This window comes from Lepisosteus platostomus, chromosome 9 (assembly GCF_059453375.1).
Source record: "Lepisosteus platostomus isolate fLepPlt1 chromosome 9, fLepPlt1.hap1, whole genome shotgun sequence".
Classification (NCBI taxonomy): Eukaryota; Metazoa; Chordata; class Actinopteri; order Semionotiformes; family Lepisosteidae; genus Lepisosteus; species Lepisosteus platostomus.
In genome coordinates, this window is record NC_142619.1 from 9,403,689 (window position 1) to 9,420,908 (window position 17,220).

A 17,220-nucleotide genomic window follows, 5' to 3' on the forward strand; every position below is an offset into this window, starting at 1 on the left:
CTTAACTTAAATGGCTAACTCCAGGTTTGCAAAGAACGCTAAATTAGACATTATCAATTGTTTTTGTAAATATTAAACTAGCATACCTGTATTTTCTCTCTTAACGGTTCATACCCTGGGTGGCAAGTTGGTGCAGTGGTTATCATTGCTTCCTTAGAGTGCTGGGGTCCTGGGGTGCTATCTGTGTGGAGTTTGGATGCTCTCCCCATGTTCATGTGGGTTTCCTTCCCCAGTCCAAAGACATACTGGTAGGTTAATTGGCTTCTGGGAAAATTGGCCCAGATGTGAGCATGTGTGTTTGTGTCTGTGTGTGCCCTGCGATAGACTGGCATCCTGTCCAGGGTGTACCCTGCCTTGCACCCATTGTTTGCCGAGATAGACTCTGGCTCCTCCACATCCCTGTATTGACCCTGTAAAGATGTTAGAAAATGGAAAGATAGATCTTCATACCGCAGTAAGTTTTCTTATTCTTTTTCTTACAAGGCAAAACATATTTGTTTAATTAACTTATTTTGAAAGCCAGCTTGCATTTCCTTAGGGCTGAACAGTATCAAGAAAAAGTTTGTCATCCTCCAGTATGATTATGGAAATTAGAATTTCTTATCATCATAAGGGTCTGATTAAACACAGATCTTTTCTTTTGGGTAGCCCTGTCCTGTATAATAATCAGAAGCATTGGGAGTTTGTTGTTCACCATATACTGTAGGTTAGTGCACATCATGTCACAATCAGAAGAGCTTTCAGAGGACCTCAGAATAAAATTTGTTGATGCTTATCTGTATAGACGAGGTTCTAAAAACATGTCTAAACATTTGGGGCTCCATCCATCCACTGATACAGCAGGATTACAAAGGCAAAGTTTACAAATATATGCTGACTCTACCCAGGTTTTAAATGGAGATATTGTTCTAAAACTTCAGCAGATCAAGTCTATGTGAGAAAGTCATACTTCTAGAACGGCACACAATTGAGGGTAAAATTATTTGACATTAAATGGGAGTGAAAAATGTTGACTTTCCATTCAAGAATTGAAACCCTTGGTTTCTTATTTATGAAATGTATATTGTGTAAAAAACCTAGATTGGCTTTTTCCGGTATGATACTATACATCATTGTACAGTCTTGTCTTGTCAATCTTGTCTTGGCAAGATTTTCACAAGAGCAACCCGGAAAACCATCCAAGAAGTCAAAAGGATCCCCAGAGTATAATCCCAGGATCTCCAGGCCCTTTTACTACGAAGTGTCAGTATTCAAGCCTCAACATCAGGAGAGGACTGAATGGGAATAGTTTTCATAGGAGAGTAGCTAGGTACAAAACTTCTCTTTGTCAAAAAAACAAAACATTGTTATCTATCTCTTGTTTTTCAGTTGACACGACTACTGAAAGAATGTTCTCTTGACAAATGAGTCAAAAGTTTAACTTTTTGGTCATATTGAGAAGTGCAAGTGCTTACAAGGTGTAGCAAAACAGGGTGATTTACAGTATTAAACTGTGTAACACAAGATCATCAAAAGGGTGACAATAAGAAGTTATTTGGACTGAACTTTTTGATTGTTTGCCATTAGCTAATTGTTTCAAGGATTTGGTCAACCCTCTACTTGATAGCAATGAATTTTTTTCACCAGTGAGGTTAGGTGGCTTTTTCAGGAAACCCACATCTTTTGCATAAAGAAATACCTATTCTGAACTAAACGCACACTTGTGCTCATGGGGCCTTGTTCTACAATTGATCCTGAAGCAGATCTGAGGATTAACTTTGGTGATACCTTGTAAGGTTTTTTAACATTTGCATATGGACTTCTCACAGTCCTCACATATTTAATTATGACCGGCCTCAAGTACTGGAATTAAAATAGTTTTAACCAACTGCAGAGAAGTGATATCCTTTTCTGTGACATGGTTTACTTCATACTCTGTTTGCTTCATTTTCTGAATTAATTTCTTTTTCAAACCTTTGAACTTGTATTTTAGTTTATGTACCGGCACAGGAAATGCACTCATCTCAGGCAACAGAAATTATTTGAGACTTCACCACAAGAGTCTAATAAAGCTGCTTCTGTAAGTTAGCAACAAACAGTATTCAAATTAAATATGATTTCGCAAGGAAATCCTTATCAATGTTGTACACCTCTTTTTACATTATGTAATATTTTGTGTCTCTTTTTTCTTTCAGATAAGAAAAGTAAACAGAACTGTTTCTCCTCAAAGACCTCAGATGAAGCAGCTTGTGTGGGACTGAAAATTGCTCAGGCTAAAGGTAGCAACACCTGCTGTCTGTTCTCTAGCTTTAAAAATCTGATTAAATCTTTCTTATTGCAACTAGTTGTTCTTTTGTAGTATTAATAAAGACACTAGGGCATTTAGATATTATAGCCAATAAGCAGTAAAGAGAAAGTGCTAATCATGCAATTTTGATGCTTTCATCATTTGGGAGCTACCTGTTTATTACAAAAATATTCTCAAACACATATTGAATGATCAATATTTTAAGATATTTCCTCCCTAATGTATATGATCCTGTGTCAAAAATATAATTCTCCATTAAAATTTTTGTAGCTTGTTTATTTAGAATATAATCAAAAATCTAAAATGTTAAATGTAAAGGAGTTATTATAATGTGAACTCAAGTATTCCATCATTATTAACTTGAAACCCACCTGTCAGCATTGAGGGTGCATGTATACAGTCATGCTGAACCCACGTAGTTCACAGATCTTAGTTTTTGCAGAGCTGTCAGATGTGTAATTTTGCCAACAGAGAGACAAGACTGCAATTGCATCATAGTACTTGTTTATAACGCAGGAGTGTATGTTCTAATTAAGATTCACAATATATTTCCCAGGATAGCTGTACATCAGTTGTTACTGTTAGTATGTTGTTTTTGATTTTGATTACTCTATCTGTGGAGTTCAGACACACCGAATATGAAACTTCATATTCATATGCTTGTCACTCTGGAACACAAGCTACAGATCACGGTTGATGCTGTGGAGAGAGCTGTTTAAAAGAAATTTCGGAGCAAGACCACAGTGCTCTTACCTAAGGTACTTTCATCTGAAGAGCACATCCTGTTAACAGTATTTCCACTCTGGCAGGACAATAACCCAAACACTTCAACAGAGCTGCAGATGGGTGCCAGCAACGAACTTGCCTTATGCCACTAATCTAAAGGCCATATTAAATACAAGAGCTGCTAGTCTCTCATAGGCCCAAGCAGGTACCAATGAAGCATACTACCTGAGACACCCCCCCCTACCCCTTAAGGTGAAGCAGATCTTTGGCTGACTCCAGTTACAGTATTTGACCGCTCTGAGACTTCTTACATTCTTATATTGTTCATAATTGAACTACAGTATGGTTGTCAATGGCCGCTATTCCCAGGAAAAGCCTCAAGCTACAGCTACTGGGATCATTTTACGTCAAGAGGAATTTGGGCGGTTTTTCCAGTCTGTCTGCTACATTTATATGTAACTCGTAAAACATTTCTTTTCTGATCATGGCAGTCCATTCAGTTTATCTGTTTTCACATAGGTGCATAGGACTGACACTTTCTTGAATGAAATATCTAGCAATAAACATTATTTACATCTTCTGTTACTCTTTGTAGAACAGGATTGCTTTTTAACATCTTCTTTACTTTTCACTACTTGAGTATAGACTTGAGTACTATACTCACTACTTGAGTAGTGAAAAAGAGCACACTCTCAGTTACTTTTTGAAATACTAGAAACAAATCCTCTGTGTCTGTGTTTCTTTCAGTTGTGAAAGATGGGGGTGGCTTTACAGCAATAATAAATGTCCTAGCCATTTCGAAAGCACCTGTTTTTTGTTAATCCTGTGTACTATATAGTATATGGTACAAGGTGCGGCACAACCACAGATAGCTCAAGTAGCTCAAGATAGAGAGTGTCAGTTTTTTTTTGTTCAAGACAGACACTAGTTTGTGTGAAGTGATATCTTTTTGTGCAAATCTATTTTTACATCAGCTCAGAAGCGGAGGCTGGCTTGATAAATATTCTAAAACCCCTCAAGCTGTTGCCTTGAATGTAAATGAGCCCAGTATAATGATCCCACGCTCTATTCTCTGTCTGACCTGATAATGAGGCTGACCCAACAGGACTCAAAAAGTCTGCGCTTGCATTTTTTACCTCCCTTGAGACTAAGATAGTGAATTCTAAAGCCATTTTGTCATCATTGAGTAAGGCGGTGATAACATTTAAAGCTTAACTATCAAAATTATATGCACTGTACAGCATTGTGAGCAAGATCAACTTCAAAACTCAAAATCTAGTGGACAGCGTAATATCACACCCATGGTGATAGCTCAGGACAGATATACAGGTTTAGAATCTATGTCCTAATTTCTGATAAAAAAACATCACACTAGCCTCCCACTAATTTTCTGTGTCTTGGAGCAATTTGTTCTGAAGGCACTTTGAAGGCCGTGGTTTTACGAAAGCAATTTCAAAATAAAATGTAATGTTACCAAGTGGTCAGACTTTTTCCAATATTAGAGGTTGAATGGAAATAGCTAATGTAACAAATCATCTGGATATGGAAGATTATCCCCTGCAGTTTAATTAAAACATCTCTTGAGGATTGTCTTAAATTGTTTTAAATTATTTTGACCTGATCCTTCACCTGTGTTCACCTGTGGCCTAATTGTATTCCACAAAAACACATGATATTTCTCAAATATATTTCCAGAAATTTGTCACAGTTCATGCGTGAGAGAAACTGAAACTGCCTAGGTAACTTAAAGGAACATCCATTTATAGTGTATTATACTGTTCCTAGTTTAGCTAGACAGTTGTACAAGTCTATATTCCTTTTTAGGAATGCAATTTTAGCTGACTCTTTTTGCTAGACTGAAGACTCAGTTCTGTAGCCCTGAAATGTATTTTGTCATGCAAGAAATTTGACTATGTAACCTAACTGCAGCAACGTAATTGGGCTGGTTTAATACTCCCTGCACATATGTCTGCCCACAACAGTGACTTAATGTCACTGTGCATACTGGAGTCTGTAATGGAATAAGCAGTGCAAGAAGTAAGGAAAATCCTAAATTCCCATTACTTTAAATACTGGATAATTCTAAAACGTTTCCTTAATTTAGGAAGATCCGGATTCATAGTGTATAGGGAATGTCGGACATGCATACAATTTGAATATTTTAGTTTTAATTAATGATTCACTGCTAAAACTATACATCCATCCATTAGCTAAATCCACCTATTATGGAACGGTATGCCAGTCCATCACAGGAAAATATACACAGGGACATTTTGAAAATACCATTGAACTAGCATGTGTTTGGAAGGTGGGGGAAAGCTGCAACATACTGTAGTATGAAAACTCCACAGAATGGTACCCCAGTTTACAGTTGTCAAGAAACTTGGCAGTTAGTAACTATGTAACCTAACCAGCAGCAGTCTGGTTAGGGTTGAACCCAAATTGAACTCAGGACTCAAAAGCTATTTGATAGAAATATGAAATTGAAGTTACCTAATAAGCAATGATCATTTTTGATTTTTTTCTAATTGTAAACAGCTTTTGCAAAGCCTAGCTATCTTGCAACACATGGGTCCTTAAAATATTCAATTTAATCATCCTCTTTAACACCATTCACAGTAGTAGGGAGTTTCACTTTTCAAAGCCTACTTAGATTCACACCAGTTTTTATACACACTGCTTCCTTTATTTAGTTATACATAATGTTTTTTCTTTTTTGCTATATTTCTAAAAAAGAGAAAAGATTCCACATTCTATACAGAGTATTCTGACATTTAATTTTCTTCTGCCGAGGACTGTAATCAGAAGCATTAGGCTGTGTGCGTTTATGTACCATTTATGTTCTGAAAAATGCTCTGACTGGTTCATAAACTCATAATCCTGTATTTTCGTAGAACACTTTGCAAGTTTCTCTGCTGTGCTGTTATCCAACCCAGTGAGAATGGTTCTGTTTTAGCTCGGCTGTATAAAAGGCTTCATTTAGGTGTAGCTCAGTGGTTCCTGTATGTTTAGGTAGGTGGACTGGAATACTAATAGATATTGAGATCTCTTACGTGCTATGACACCCTCTCACAGATATGAAGTCTTATCCAGCCACAGACGACAACCCAGCCTCAAGAGGGCTTTAAGAGTGTTTTGCTGCTGATCTGGAATACAGACTAGCTCTCGATGCAAAACATCTGCCCTGTGGGGGATGGGGAGGGGGGCTCTCTAGTTAGAGCCTTCCCCCTTCTGCCCGATTAATTTTTTTAATTCAGTTCCAGGATTAAAATTTTAACTCAGACTAAGAATGCAGTGTCTGTTTCACAGGAGCTCTGTCCTTATTACTTGCTTGTTTTGTTTGTCAGCCTTCCCTTGGGAATTGCCTGCCAAGTTCTGTGGCATTTAAAAAATCTTTCCAAAGTGTTTGTTTTAACTTGTGATGATTAACAGACAGTTATTTTAATGTGCACAGAACAGAGGATTATTGTAGATCACATCGTCATTGGTATGTGACAAAGTGTCATTTTGTAGCATTTACCAGTGCAACATTGTTCATATATTTTCAACAAAGAGGAGCGCAGGCGACTGAGTGAGCCCAAGGTTATGGAGGAGATATGTAATGAAAATATTGACAATGTTTGCTTCCGGATGGTAGGAGGAACAGTCTTCATTCCAGGATTCAGAAGGCATGTTCCACTAAAACAAAACAAAAAACCAAGAAAACTCACACTTTTACAACAACAGGAACCAGCTCTGCTGGAGATCTTTCAATGAGCTTAACATTCAGCAGGTCCAAAGGGAAGACTTTTGTGTGGTGAAATATACAGTAAGTGTTGGCAACTTAATGGAATTAAGATCTACTGGCCTTAATAAATTATACTGTTGTGATGCAAGATAATAGAGAAGGTATGACTGTTAGTATGAAAACTCCAACTGAGCACATTTGTGGGTTTCCAGCATGACCAGAGGAGCATTGTACGAAAGGCCCATTATTGCTGTATCATGCTCATGAAGAAGACTAGATCTCACATTTCAGTGCACATACAGTCATGCTTTCAGTTTGTAAGCATCAGTTGGGCCCTGTCTCATCATGGGAACAGTGTAAACAGCTGTAATTTTGCTTACCTGTGGCTTATTGCCGCTGCACAGTAGAAGAGCACCATTTTGGGTTTGGAATTTGTTTAGAAGGTCCATTAAAACTGAGATTTAATCCAACCTTTGAGGTGTTTTTCTGTTACACTTGTTGGTGATCAAAGATTTTTTTTCCTGGTTTAAAAACAGTTACTGAAAGCAGACTGGAGTGATTTGTGCCTCCTTACATTTCTCGCAATGCTGGTTCCTGTCTCATTGATCACATAAGACAATGGCGTTGGTTATCCTGAAACGAGAATCCCACTGAACTGACATGGTTACTACCTTGTTAGGAAGGCTCTTCCTCAGTGTATTGTAATTTGAATATGTTAGTCCTAGTAGCTTGGCAAAGCCAGCAGGTACAGTTGATGACTCACCCCCCTGACTATCACCTTTCAGCTGCTCTAACGGGAGGTGCAAGGGGAGATGGCTCTAATCCTCCTGGAAAGTGATGTACTGTAGGTAAAACAAACTTGCAAAGCAAACAGAAAACCCCTTACTTTCAGATGTAATGGCTATGGTTGGATGCAATATGCTGCGATGCATATGCAAATAAAGTTATTTTTTAAAGACATAAAGGTCCAGAATTCAAGCTGTTTAAAAGTTTGTTGTGGAGGGATTCTATTTTAAAATGTAATTGACTTCTCACTATTTTGGTGATATGCTGCTCTGGAGACAGCTAGTGTGGAACAGCTGCCTCTCACCATGCCACAGAGAGATGCATGCTGTCAAACATGTCCTTTCTCCTTGTGACAAATTCCACAGTTTACAGTATGTGGACACTGACTGCTTATTTGCTCTTCTGCCAGCTTTAGTACACCTCATGTGTGTCACCAGCTGTGACTATTTGCCACTCATAATTAAACCATTTTGTTGATTTTGAGTGGACAATTTAACACTTAGTTAGGTACATAGACTGTATTGCAGTTGTCAAGTTGTCTTTTAGCCTTCAGTCCAAGTGAAATTAACTGACTTTTGTTGTGGAAAGCATCATTAGAACATTTGTCAGACTTGTTTATTCAAAGAGCTAAATCAAAGTATGATTTTTTTGTTTTTACAGACAGACTAATCATAATACGTTTCAATTAAGTTTGGCCAGGCCGATATAGTGTACTGTATTTCAGGTTTTTCCTCACACCTGAAGAAGGCTCCACGGCCGAAACGTTGCGTTTTCTTTCTTCTCTTTTCAGCATGGAATAAACCTTTTACTTATTCCTTTGCTCAAAAACAATACAAGGTTGATTTAGAAAATGTCATTGACCAAGAGTCAGCATTAGTAATGATATAATTTCAAGGTGTGGTACATAAATGTGAGGAATTCTAATACATAACTTCTAAGAATGCTGTAGGTGTTTCATACTCTGCTTCTGGTTAGGCTACCTGAAGTCTGGCCAGAGGCAGGACTCTGGCCAGAGGAAGCCAGAGGCAGGGTTTACAGTTTATATCCAGGCACTCATGCTTGTGAAACTTAGTCTGCTTTTGATTTGGGTCTAAGCTGTAGTTCCTTTAGGCTGTCTTTCTCTGTGCATCAGAGTTTTTGCTTGCAGGACAGAGTTTAGCTTTGAGAAATTCTTTAATAAATAATCTCAGTATCTTTTTGAAATTACAACTTTGTAATTAAGTCTTAGTCAATTTACAGATACTCCCTAGAGCTACCACGGGAATGTTTCTGAAGGGAGAGTAGGGTTGTATTATACGGTCTTGCCTGTTATAGAAATAAGTTGAAAGAAAACCTCCAGCTTTTTCTTGGTATTTAATATTGTAAATGCCATTTGGCAAGTCAGAATAATGTGTTATTCCTAATTAAAACAAGGCATGTTTCTGGCAATCCACTACAGGATATTGTAGTTAGTAACTAGCTCAGAATGTCTTAGTTCAATGTAAGGATTTCACAGCTGTTGTCTGGTCTCTGGTCAACTAGAGTTTGTGAGCCTTCTCTTTAACTTCATTTTTTGTGAAATTGTGACACAGTTGTCATTTTGTTCCCAGTTGTGAGAGTGCATGTTTCTTTAGCCTGGATTTAGTTTGCTCCTATAGCTATAGAAAATCTCTGGTTGTAAAATAGTTTTTTTCAGTTAAGCAAGTAACTGGAAAATAAAATCATAGTAAATCACATCAACAAAAGGAATGTGTGGAATCTAGTAAACACTTTAATTATGTAGCTGAGACAGAGAGAGAGGGGCACTGTGCTGATTACCACAATGAGAATCACCTGACACAGACACATCAGAGCACACCCTTTTGTTCCCCTTGTATTAGAAATTTGCCTCTCCTTGTGTGAGGAAAAAAACAGGCCTGATACTTCATAGCTTTTCCCAAGATCTATGGCTCAGAATGATGCTTTTCAGATTTACAATTGAGGGAGGAGTTTAACTGTGACCATTCGTAAAATGATGCTGTGAGTGATTCAACAGGGAAGCTGTGTTCAATGTGTTGAGGATCTTAAGTACATATTTCACAAACAGTCTGCTCCAGGATACCGTACCAAGGAGGATTATGTGAAACAAAAGCCCTGGTGAGTTTGTTGCCTCGCTGTTTGATATTGCTGGATAGTTTCTTGATCAAAAACAGCCTGTAACAGTGATGGCAGAACTGGGATAGCACAGCTCACTGATCAAGCACACCTAGGCTGAGAAAAGTTTCAGGAAGGCTGTGTAGTTCTCATTCTAAGGCTTGTCAGTGCTAGATTTAGCTAGGTTCGGTATACTGTATATTTAAGCAAAGGTGGTGTGCTGTTTTATATATTTCTACTGGTTGATCAGCAGAAATTTGGGTTTCTCTATTCAAAGAACCATGTTTTCAAGGAAAACCTTTTTGAAAGTAAAACATGTTTATTTAGTATTTCTAACTTATTTCCCATTTGTTCACATGCTATTGTGTCTGGAAGTCATTCTTTTTATGCTTAAAACTGAGTAGCACAATAGTGGGAAAAGAGGTACCAATGAATTCTGTTTTGAAAGAATGCACATAGAAATGCAGAGTTAGAAAAAGAATACACAACTTATTTGATGAGTACATAATGCAAATTCACCTCCATGGAAGTTTTTTTCCCCTTCTGGTGACCTGAATAAAATAACACATTCCTTTTGTGTCTCTGGGATTGTGCCGCAGGATACTTGTGCTGTGCAGAGTGCAGGGTGGTTTCCTCCTTTCACTCTCCTCACACTCTGTTTCGGGTTCTCCACTCACTTGTAGCGCAATGTTACGCCTTGCAGCTCAGCAGACAGGACAAAGCTGTTTTGCACTGGTAAATCCTGCTCCATCTGGACTCTGAGCACCACAGGCCTTTCTTTTTGGATGACGGCCGAGGCAGCCATGGCAGTCTTTATTTTGTTTTTGTTGCTGAATGAGGTCAGGCTCATTGTGCCTGACAGAGTACTGGAGCAGCCAAGATGAGCTACAGTCTTACTGAATCCCCTGGAAATCAGCTGTCTTTTCACTGTGGTGCGAAATTCCGTGTATTATTTCTGTCCAGCATTTCAACAGCAGATTTATAGTTTTTGAATGTGTTTGAAGGGGATTTTGCTTTCCTTCAGGTGTAACTCAAAAGTGAATTTCATTATTTTTCCTCATTGATTGATGGGCTCAACACTTTATTACCTTAATAAATTGCCCCCCTTTCTGTTTTCATTAAATGTAGAGAGGAAAGGTTGTTGACTGCCACAGAACTTTCATAAGTTGGTCAGGAGGTTGTCAGAAAGTGTAGTTTACATACAGTCTTCATGTTTCAGGCCCAGGTAAGATTTGAAGACACACAAGATTATTCATGTTAGGCTGTTACTGCTTGTAAGAAACTTTTATTTGTGTTTATTTATCAGCTCTTAGGCCATACAGTGTTATCAGATCATGAGGCCTTGTTGATTAACTCTAATATTGATGTTGAATAAGAATATTGGATCATATTAGCTAAATCATAGACATTACTATACATCTTACATTTTGTATTCACTTTTCATCCAGTTGCATTATAGTGTATACTGTAATTTGTTAATCAGCTCAATTTAGTACAGCTACAGACAGGATGAAAAGGATTGTCTTTTTTTACATTTTGGGACAAAATGATATTTGATCGTCATTTCAACAATTGCATCAAATGTCTAAAATTAGAATCAGGTGCACCAAAACTCTGAGGCCCTCAAGAAAGATTGTTGATGCCAATGAGTCTGGGAAGGGTTTTATTTCCAAGCAATTTATAGTCTGTCACTCCATTGTCCGAAAGATCATCTACAAATGGAGAACATTTCAGTCTATACAGACCAGGTCGTCTCGTCAAATTCAGCCCAAGAGTTGAACGAAAGATGCTACAGGAAGTCTCCAAGAACCCCAGGATAACATCAAGGGATTTACAGGCAAGTCTTGCCTCAGTCAATGTCAAAGTGCATGAGGCAACCATCCAAAAGTGACTGCACAACTTTGCCCTACATGAGAGGTATCAAAAAAGAATATAGATGCACGACTGAAGTTTGCCAGACAACACCTACTGTAGATGAAGTTCAGGACTATTGGAACAATGTGCTCTGGGTGGATGGGACAAAGGGAGAGCTGTTTGGCCACAATCTCAGACCTCTTTTCTGGTGAAAACCAAAAACTGGTGGAAACATTGTGGTTTGAGGCTACTTTTCTGCCCAGCTTGCCATCATAGTCAACCAGGAATTCCACATTGTACCAGAGAGTACTTGAGGAGCATGTGAGGCCATCTGTCAAAAAACTGAAGCTGAACCGTAAGTGGACCTTGTAACAAGACAATGACCAAAAAAACTCAAGCAAATCCACAAAAGAATGGGTCAAAAAGATGACATGGAGGGTTATGGAATGGCCAAGTCAAAGCCCAGATCTTAACCCCATAGAAATGCTGTGGGGGGACTTGAAGCGAAACATCACACAGTTGAAGGGGTTCTGTAAGGAGGAGTGGGCAGAAATTTCTCCAAGTTGATGTAGGAGACTGATAGACAATTACAAGAAATGCATACAAGAAGTGATTTCTGCTAAAGGGGGCAACACCAGCTGGCTGCTGAAGCAAGGATGTGTACTTATTTTTTCCACAGTAGACATGAGTAAGATGAATAAGGAAATGATCATCAGCAGTAGAATGATAATTCTCCTTAGTATAGGATGGTGATGTAATAGAACAGGAAGGTGTGGGAGGTTTTATTAGATACATGCTCACACCATATCCTCAAAATGAAAGGAGCTGGGCTGAAGCACAGTGACCTGTAGATGCTGACAAAACTGTCTGTGAGTTTGACTGCCAGATTGCAGTTTCCCTTCCTTAGTCTTTCATACCTAAAGCAATGTACAGTATGCGAAGAAGCACAATTACATGGGACACATACAAGCCAGTGTGATTTTGTTCAAATCTGGACTGTTTCATCACTTGGCAACAAGTTACATTGTTACAGCCAAGCCCAGCTTATGGTAATTCTGAGTGCTTTCAGAATTCCTCTTTGCAGTTTGCATTTAGGTCAAGGGGCATGCTCCCTATATTAAAATGTCTTTTATGAGGTCACTTTAACTACAGATTAATAGGTCCAAACCTTTTGCTTAGAAAAGACTCGTTAATCACCACTGCCTACAATTGGAAGAGATGCTTAAAACACAGAATTTTGACTGACTTTAAAATACATTCTCTTTATCCAGGAAATAATAATATTTGAATTAATAGGGTCATACATTTTATCTTGTGTAGCTGTAGTGAATTACTATGACTTGACTACTCAAATTAATGATTTCCTGCTCTGAAAGTTATCCCTTTCTTTTTAATCCACTTTCCTTTTTTTTGTTTCAGATATGTTCCTTTACTATCCAGCTACACTAGTCACTTAATGTTTTAGACATAACCATTACTGAACGAATTGTATGATATGTAGCAGAAAATATTTTAAAAATAAAATATTAATATTAAATTTGAGCAAGTGTGTTTGGCGTCACTTAACAAAGGCAGTTGCAGGGGGAGCATGTTGGGCCATGTTGTGCAGAGATCATTAACATGAGTTATGGTTTGTGGTCCCTCTGTGACTTTCTTGGTGCAATTGAAGGTGTTGTGTTAACAGTAAGAGCTACCTACAGTACATCTGTCCTCCCTCTGTGATTGCAGTGTGGAAAAAGAAATATCAGGCCTGACAGTGTGAGTGTCAGTGGATGCTTTGAAGCTGCTGTTTTAGTAACAAAATTGAGCTGATAAATTTTGAGTTTTAAATATTTCTAAAAATATCTTGGTTGATTTGGCAATATTCTTTACTCCATCATAAGAAAATGTGACTTGTCTTTGATATTGCAAGACTCATCTTTCAGCTGTCTCAGGACAGCGAGTTCTGTAATAATGGTCAGTTGTTTTTTTTTCTGGGATGATTCATGACAGCTAGTAGCCTCCTAACAAGACAGATAACAGTTATGAGCTACAGAGTTAACACAGAGTCACGAGGGAGAAAACGTGTTTATGGGCTGTTTGTATCAAATTGTTGTTCTCAGAATTATTTTAATTGGTCAAGCCACATTATACTCCTTTAACTTTGCTAGGGAACAACTAATGATCACATTTACAAGCATCCTAAGTGCAGTTATAAATTAAAAGCACAACCTGAGACCCATTTGCTACTGAATGTAAAATCTCAATGGTAATAAACATTAGAACTCCTAAAGGAAATCGATTCTCATATGTGCTCAAAGAGGAAGCATTCTGTAACTTCAAAATGTGTCAGTATGGAATCCAATTTTTATAAATATTTTTGACTTCACTGATTTCTTAAGTGTTTAAAAAGTGTATCAGAATAGGGAACACTATCTCAGAAGAGAAAAACAGCAATTCTGGGTTATTTCAACCTTGGTTAAAACAGCAAAACTAAGGCCCTTTCTTATTTACCACTTTATTTTTAAAGGGCGATGTGAAATCATTAGAGGAGCTACTACGTGCCAAAAAGAATAAGATACATTCACTTCTGTGTGTCTGAAGTCTATTAAAACCCCGTATCGCTATTTTTCTTGCATTGGTCTGAGGTAACATGCAGTAAAACTTACTATTTACTACTAAATACTTTTTTTATTTCCTTATCCATTTTATTTCAATGGCGATTAAAAACCATGGTAAAAACCATTTGAAATTTGAAGAAGTATTGCTTGTTTCTGGTGAGAATACACTGAATTGATTATATTATGCAACATAAATACAATGTATTTCAAGTGTTTTAAGATATTGTAGTGAGTTTGGTGATTGGTACAGATTACATACACTTTTCTGTTGTTGTAAAGCAGTTATAGATCCCTGAAATGTAGATTATGGGACTGTATGCATATGTATATATGTACGGTAGGAAATGGAAGTATGAGAAACGGTCATTAGAAAAGAAATACAGATAGAGATAGACAAGAAACCACAAGTAAGACATACAGAGATTAAGGTTCCACATCTTATGAAACATGAGGTCATGAGGTAGCGTATATAGAACTCAGTTAATGCTAGAGAAGACTGTAGAGTCATGCTTTAGTTTTTACCCAGAATATTGCATTTGATTTTAATTACAAAATTTCCACAGAGCTTGAATCAATAAGATGTTGCCTGCGTTGAGAAAAAATCTCAAAAACAGATGTCTAGTACTACGCCAACTGAGGTCTAGACCAAATGCAGACGAACTCCTGCCACTGTTGTTCATTTTGAATAGCATTGCTATTGAATAGTATTGAATAGCATTGCTATCCTGTCTAGCTGTGGCTAGCTGAATGTGATGTGCAGGCAAGGGGAAAAGATCAATATGCTTTGATAGTTTGCTGGGGGATCAGGTTTTTTTAAAAAGAGTTCTATGTCACTGATTTGAAGGTTTTACATATACGCATGATATCTGACTAGAGAATCACGGTTAAGAGTATCTCTACTGAGAGATGTCAAACTACCTGTAGCATAGCTCACCTATTACCCTATACTGTTAAACAGAGTGCCAGTATGAGATACCTGGAATGGTGCTTCTTGTTTCTTAGTCTAACCATAGAAGATAGGACATTAGATGTCTACTGATACTTACTCCTTTGAAGAAGGAAGCATTTGCACATTTAGAAATAGCTCAAAACACAATATTTATAATAATAATAATAGCTTACACTTATATAGCGCTTTTCTGGACACTCCACTCAAAGGTAATGGGAACTCCCCTCCACCACCACCAATGTGCAGCATCCACCTGGATGATGCGACGGCAGCCATAGTGCGCCAGAACACTCACCACACATCAGCTATCAGTGGGGAGGAGAGCAGAGTAATGAAGCCAATTTATAGCTGGGATTATTAGGAGGCCATGATTGGTAAGGGCCAATGGGGAATTTGGCCAGGACGCCGGGGTTACACCCCTACTCTTTTCGAGAAACGCCCTGGGATTTTTAATGACCACAGAGAGTCAGGACCTCGGTTTTACGTCTCATCCGAAGGACGGCGCCTGTTTACAGTATAGTGTCCCCATCACTATACTGGGGCATTAGGACCCACATGGACCACAGGGTGAGCGCCCCCTGCTGGCCCCACTAACACCTCTTCCAGCAGCAACCTTAGTTTTCCCCAGGAGGTCTCCCATCCAGGTACTGACCAGGCTCACACCTGCTTAGCTTCAGTGGGTTGCCAGTTGTGAGTTGCAGGGTGATATGGCTGCTGGCTGATATTAAGTCAGTATTATAACAACAGGAATATAATAACCCAATGTGGGAACTAACCATCAAGCTAGAATAGTTCAACCTTTTCCATTTAATTGAATTTGTGCAATAATATGTATTTGTTTCACATCATTCATTTTTCTAACCTTTTGATCCAGTACAGGGCTGCAGGGCAGTCAGAGTCAATCCTGGCAAGTAATGTGTGTAAGCAGGATGCACCCTGGATTAGGACACAGACATAAACCTGAACACACTCACACCAAGCAAATTTTTCCAAAAGACAATTGACCTACCGGTATTTCCTTGGACTGCAGATCATCTGATGGAAATCCTTCCGAGTACCAGAAGAGCATAATGCACTCCCCCCAGATAGCACACCAGGAATTGAACCCAGAGACCCAGTGCTAACCATTTTTTTAAAAAAGCATGTCAAATTGCAATTGTTTCTACAATGGACCAAACATACAGAAAAAACTCATGTTCAAATTCAAAAGTTAGTATTTGGACATTGACATTAGCAGTTATACCTGTAAGACATGGCAACATACTGTATACTGCAAGTGCTGAGCTTTCACCGCAGACAAAAATTCCACAGAACTGTCGATACAAATCTCCTTGAACACATTACAATCTACAGCTCCCTACAATCTACAGTCACCATCAGGACCTCTTGGACAAACAAGACAAAACCAGACCTACCAAACTATATGACCAGTCGCCTTTCCCCACTTCAAGAGAAGACATTTTGTTTTTTACAAAAGGTCATGTCTGCTTTTTGTAAAGGCTTTCATTCTGTGGTCAGGTACAGGCGTTCAGGGCCTGGCTTTTCTATCCAGTTTTAGTATCTCAAGCAGTCAGAACGTTTGATCAACTTCCTCACGCCAGTGAGCTATTTCTAGCATCAGGTCTGTTGCAAAATGAAAAGGCCTGCTGCCTTTGCTTTGTCCACTGGTTTCTTCCTCTTGAGCGCTGGTAGGTTTGGACACACAACTTCATGCGGCTTACTAGTTGTTTTAATTGGGTGGGAACAGCTGAAAGCTCTGATCTGGATTGTATTTAAGTAGACACCATGGCCAAGCAGTTTGCCTGCTCTGCAGTGACACACAACTTTGTAGGTCAGTGCTCCTCTTTAAACCAAGATCCTATAACTTTTGATTCAAGCACATAGGAATTCCCTCCAGTCTCTCTGGTAGTAATTTCTACAGTACTAAAATATAAGATTGAGATGGTCTAGTGTGCATATTTAAATATATATATTTGAAGGCATGTACTTCTTTTTTTTTTTAAAGTACTCTGCTGGCTTCTAATGTTTTTATCTGTGTATTAGCCCTTATCTTTTATTCATATGTGTTTCATGTACTGTACAATAGGCAGGCTTGTGTGATGTTTTAAACTACAGTATCTACAGTATGTCTAAATACTGTTTGCTAAGATTAGAAACCAGCCCTCTTTGGGCAGAAAGT

General features: G+C 38.3%; 1 protein-coding gene across 16 annotated transcripts in view; it reads left to right on the top strand.

Moving 5' to 3' along the window:
* Positions 1-17,220, top strand: part of fgd4a (FYVE, RhoGEF and PH domain containing 4a) — a 125,821-nt gene that overhangs the window by 63,000 nt on the left and 45,601 nt on the right. For 15 of the 16 annotated variants that reach the window (XM_088646840.1, XM_088646826.1, XM_088646831.1 and 12 more), the window contains one exon: positions 2,175-2,258. In XM_088646840.1, the coding sequence (XP_088502966.1) occupies positions 2,175-2,258 (84 nt within the window). Of the gene's footprint in view, positions 1-2,174; positions 2,259-9,527; positions 9,642-17,220 lie in introns of those variants that run through there. The other variant, XM_088646836.1, reaches the window with a different exon arrangement.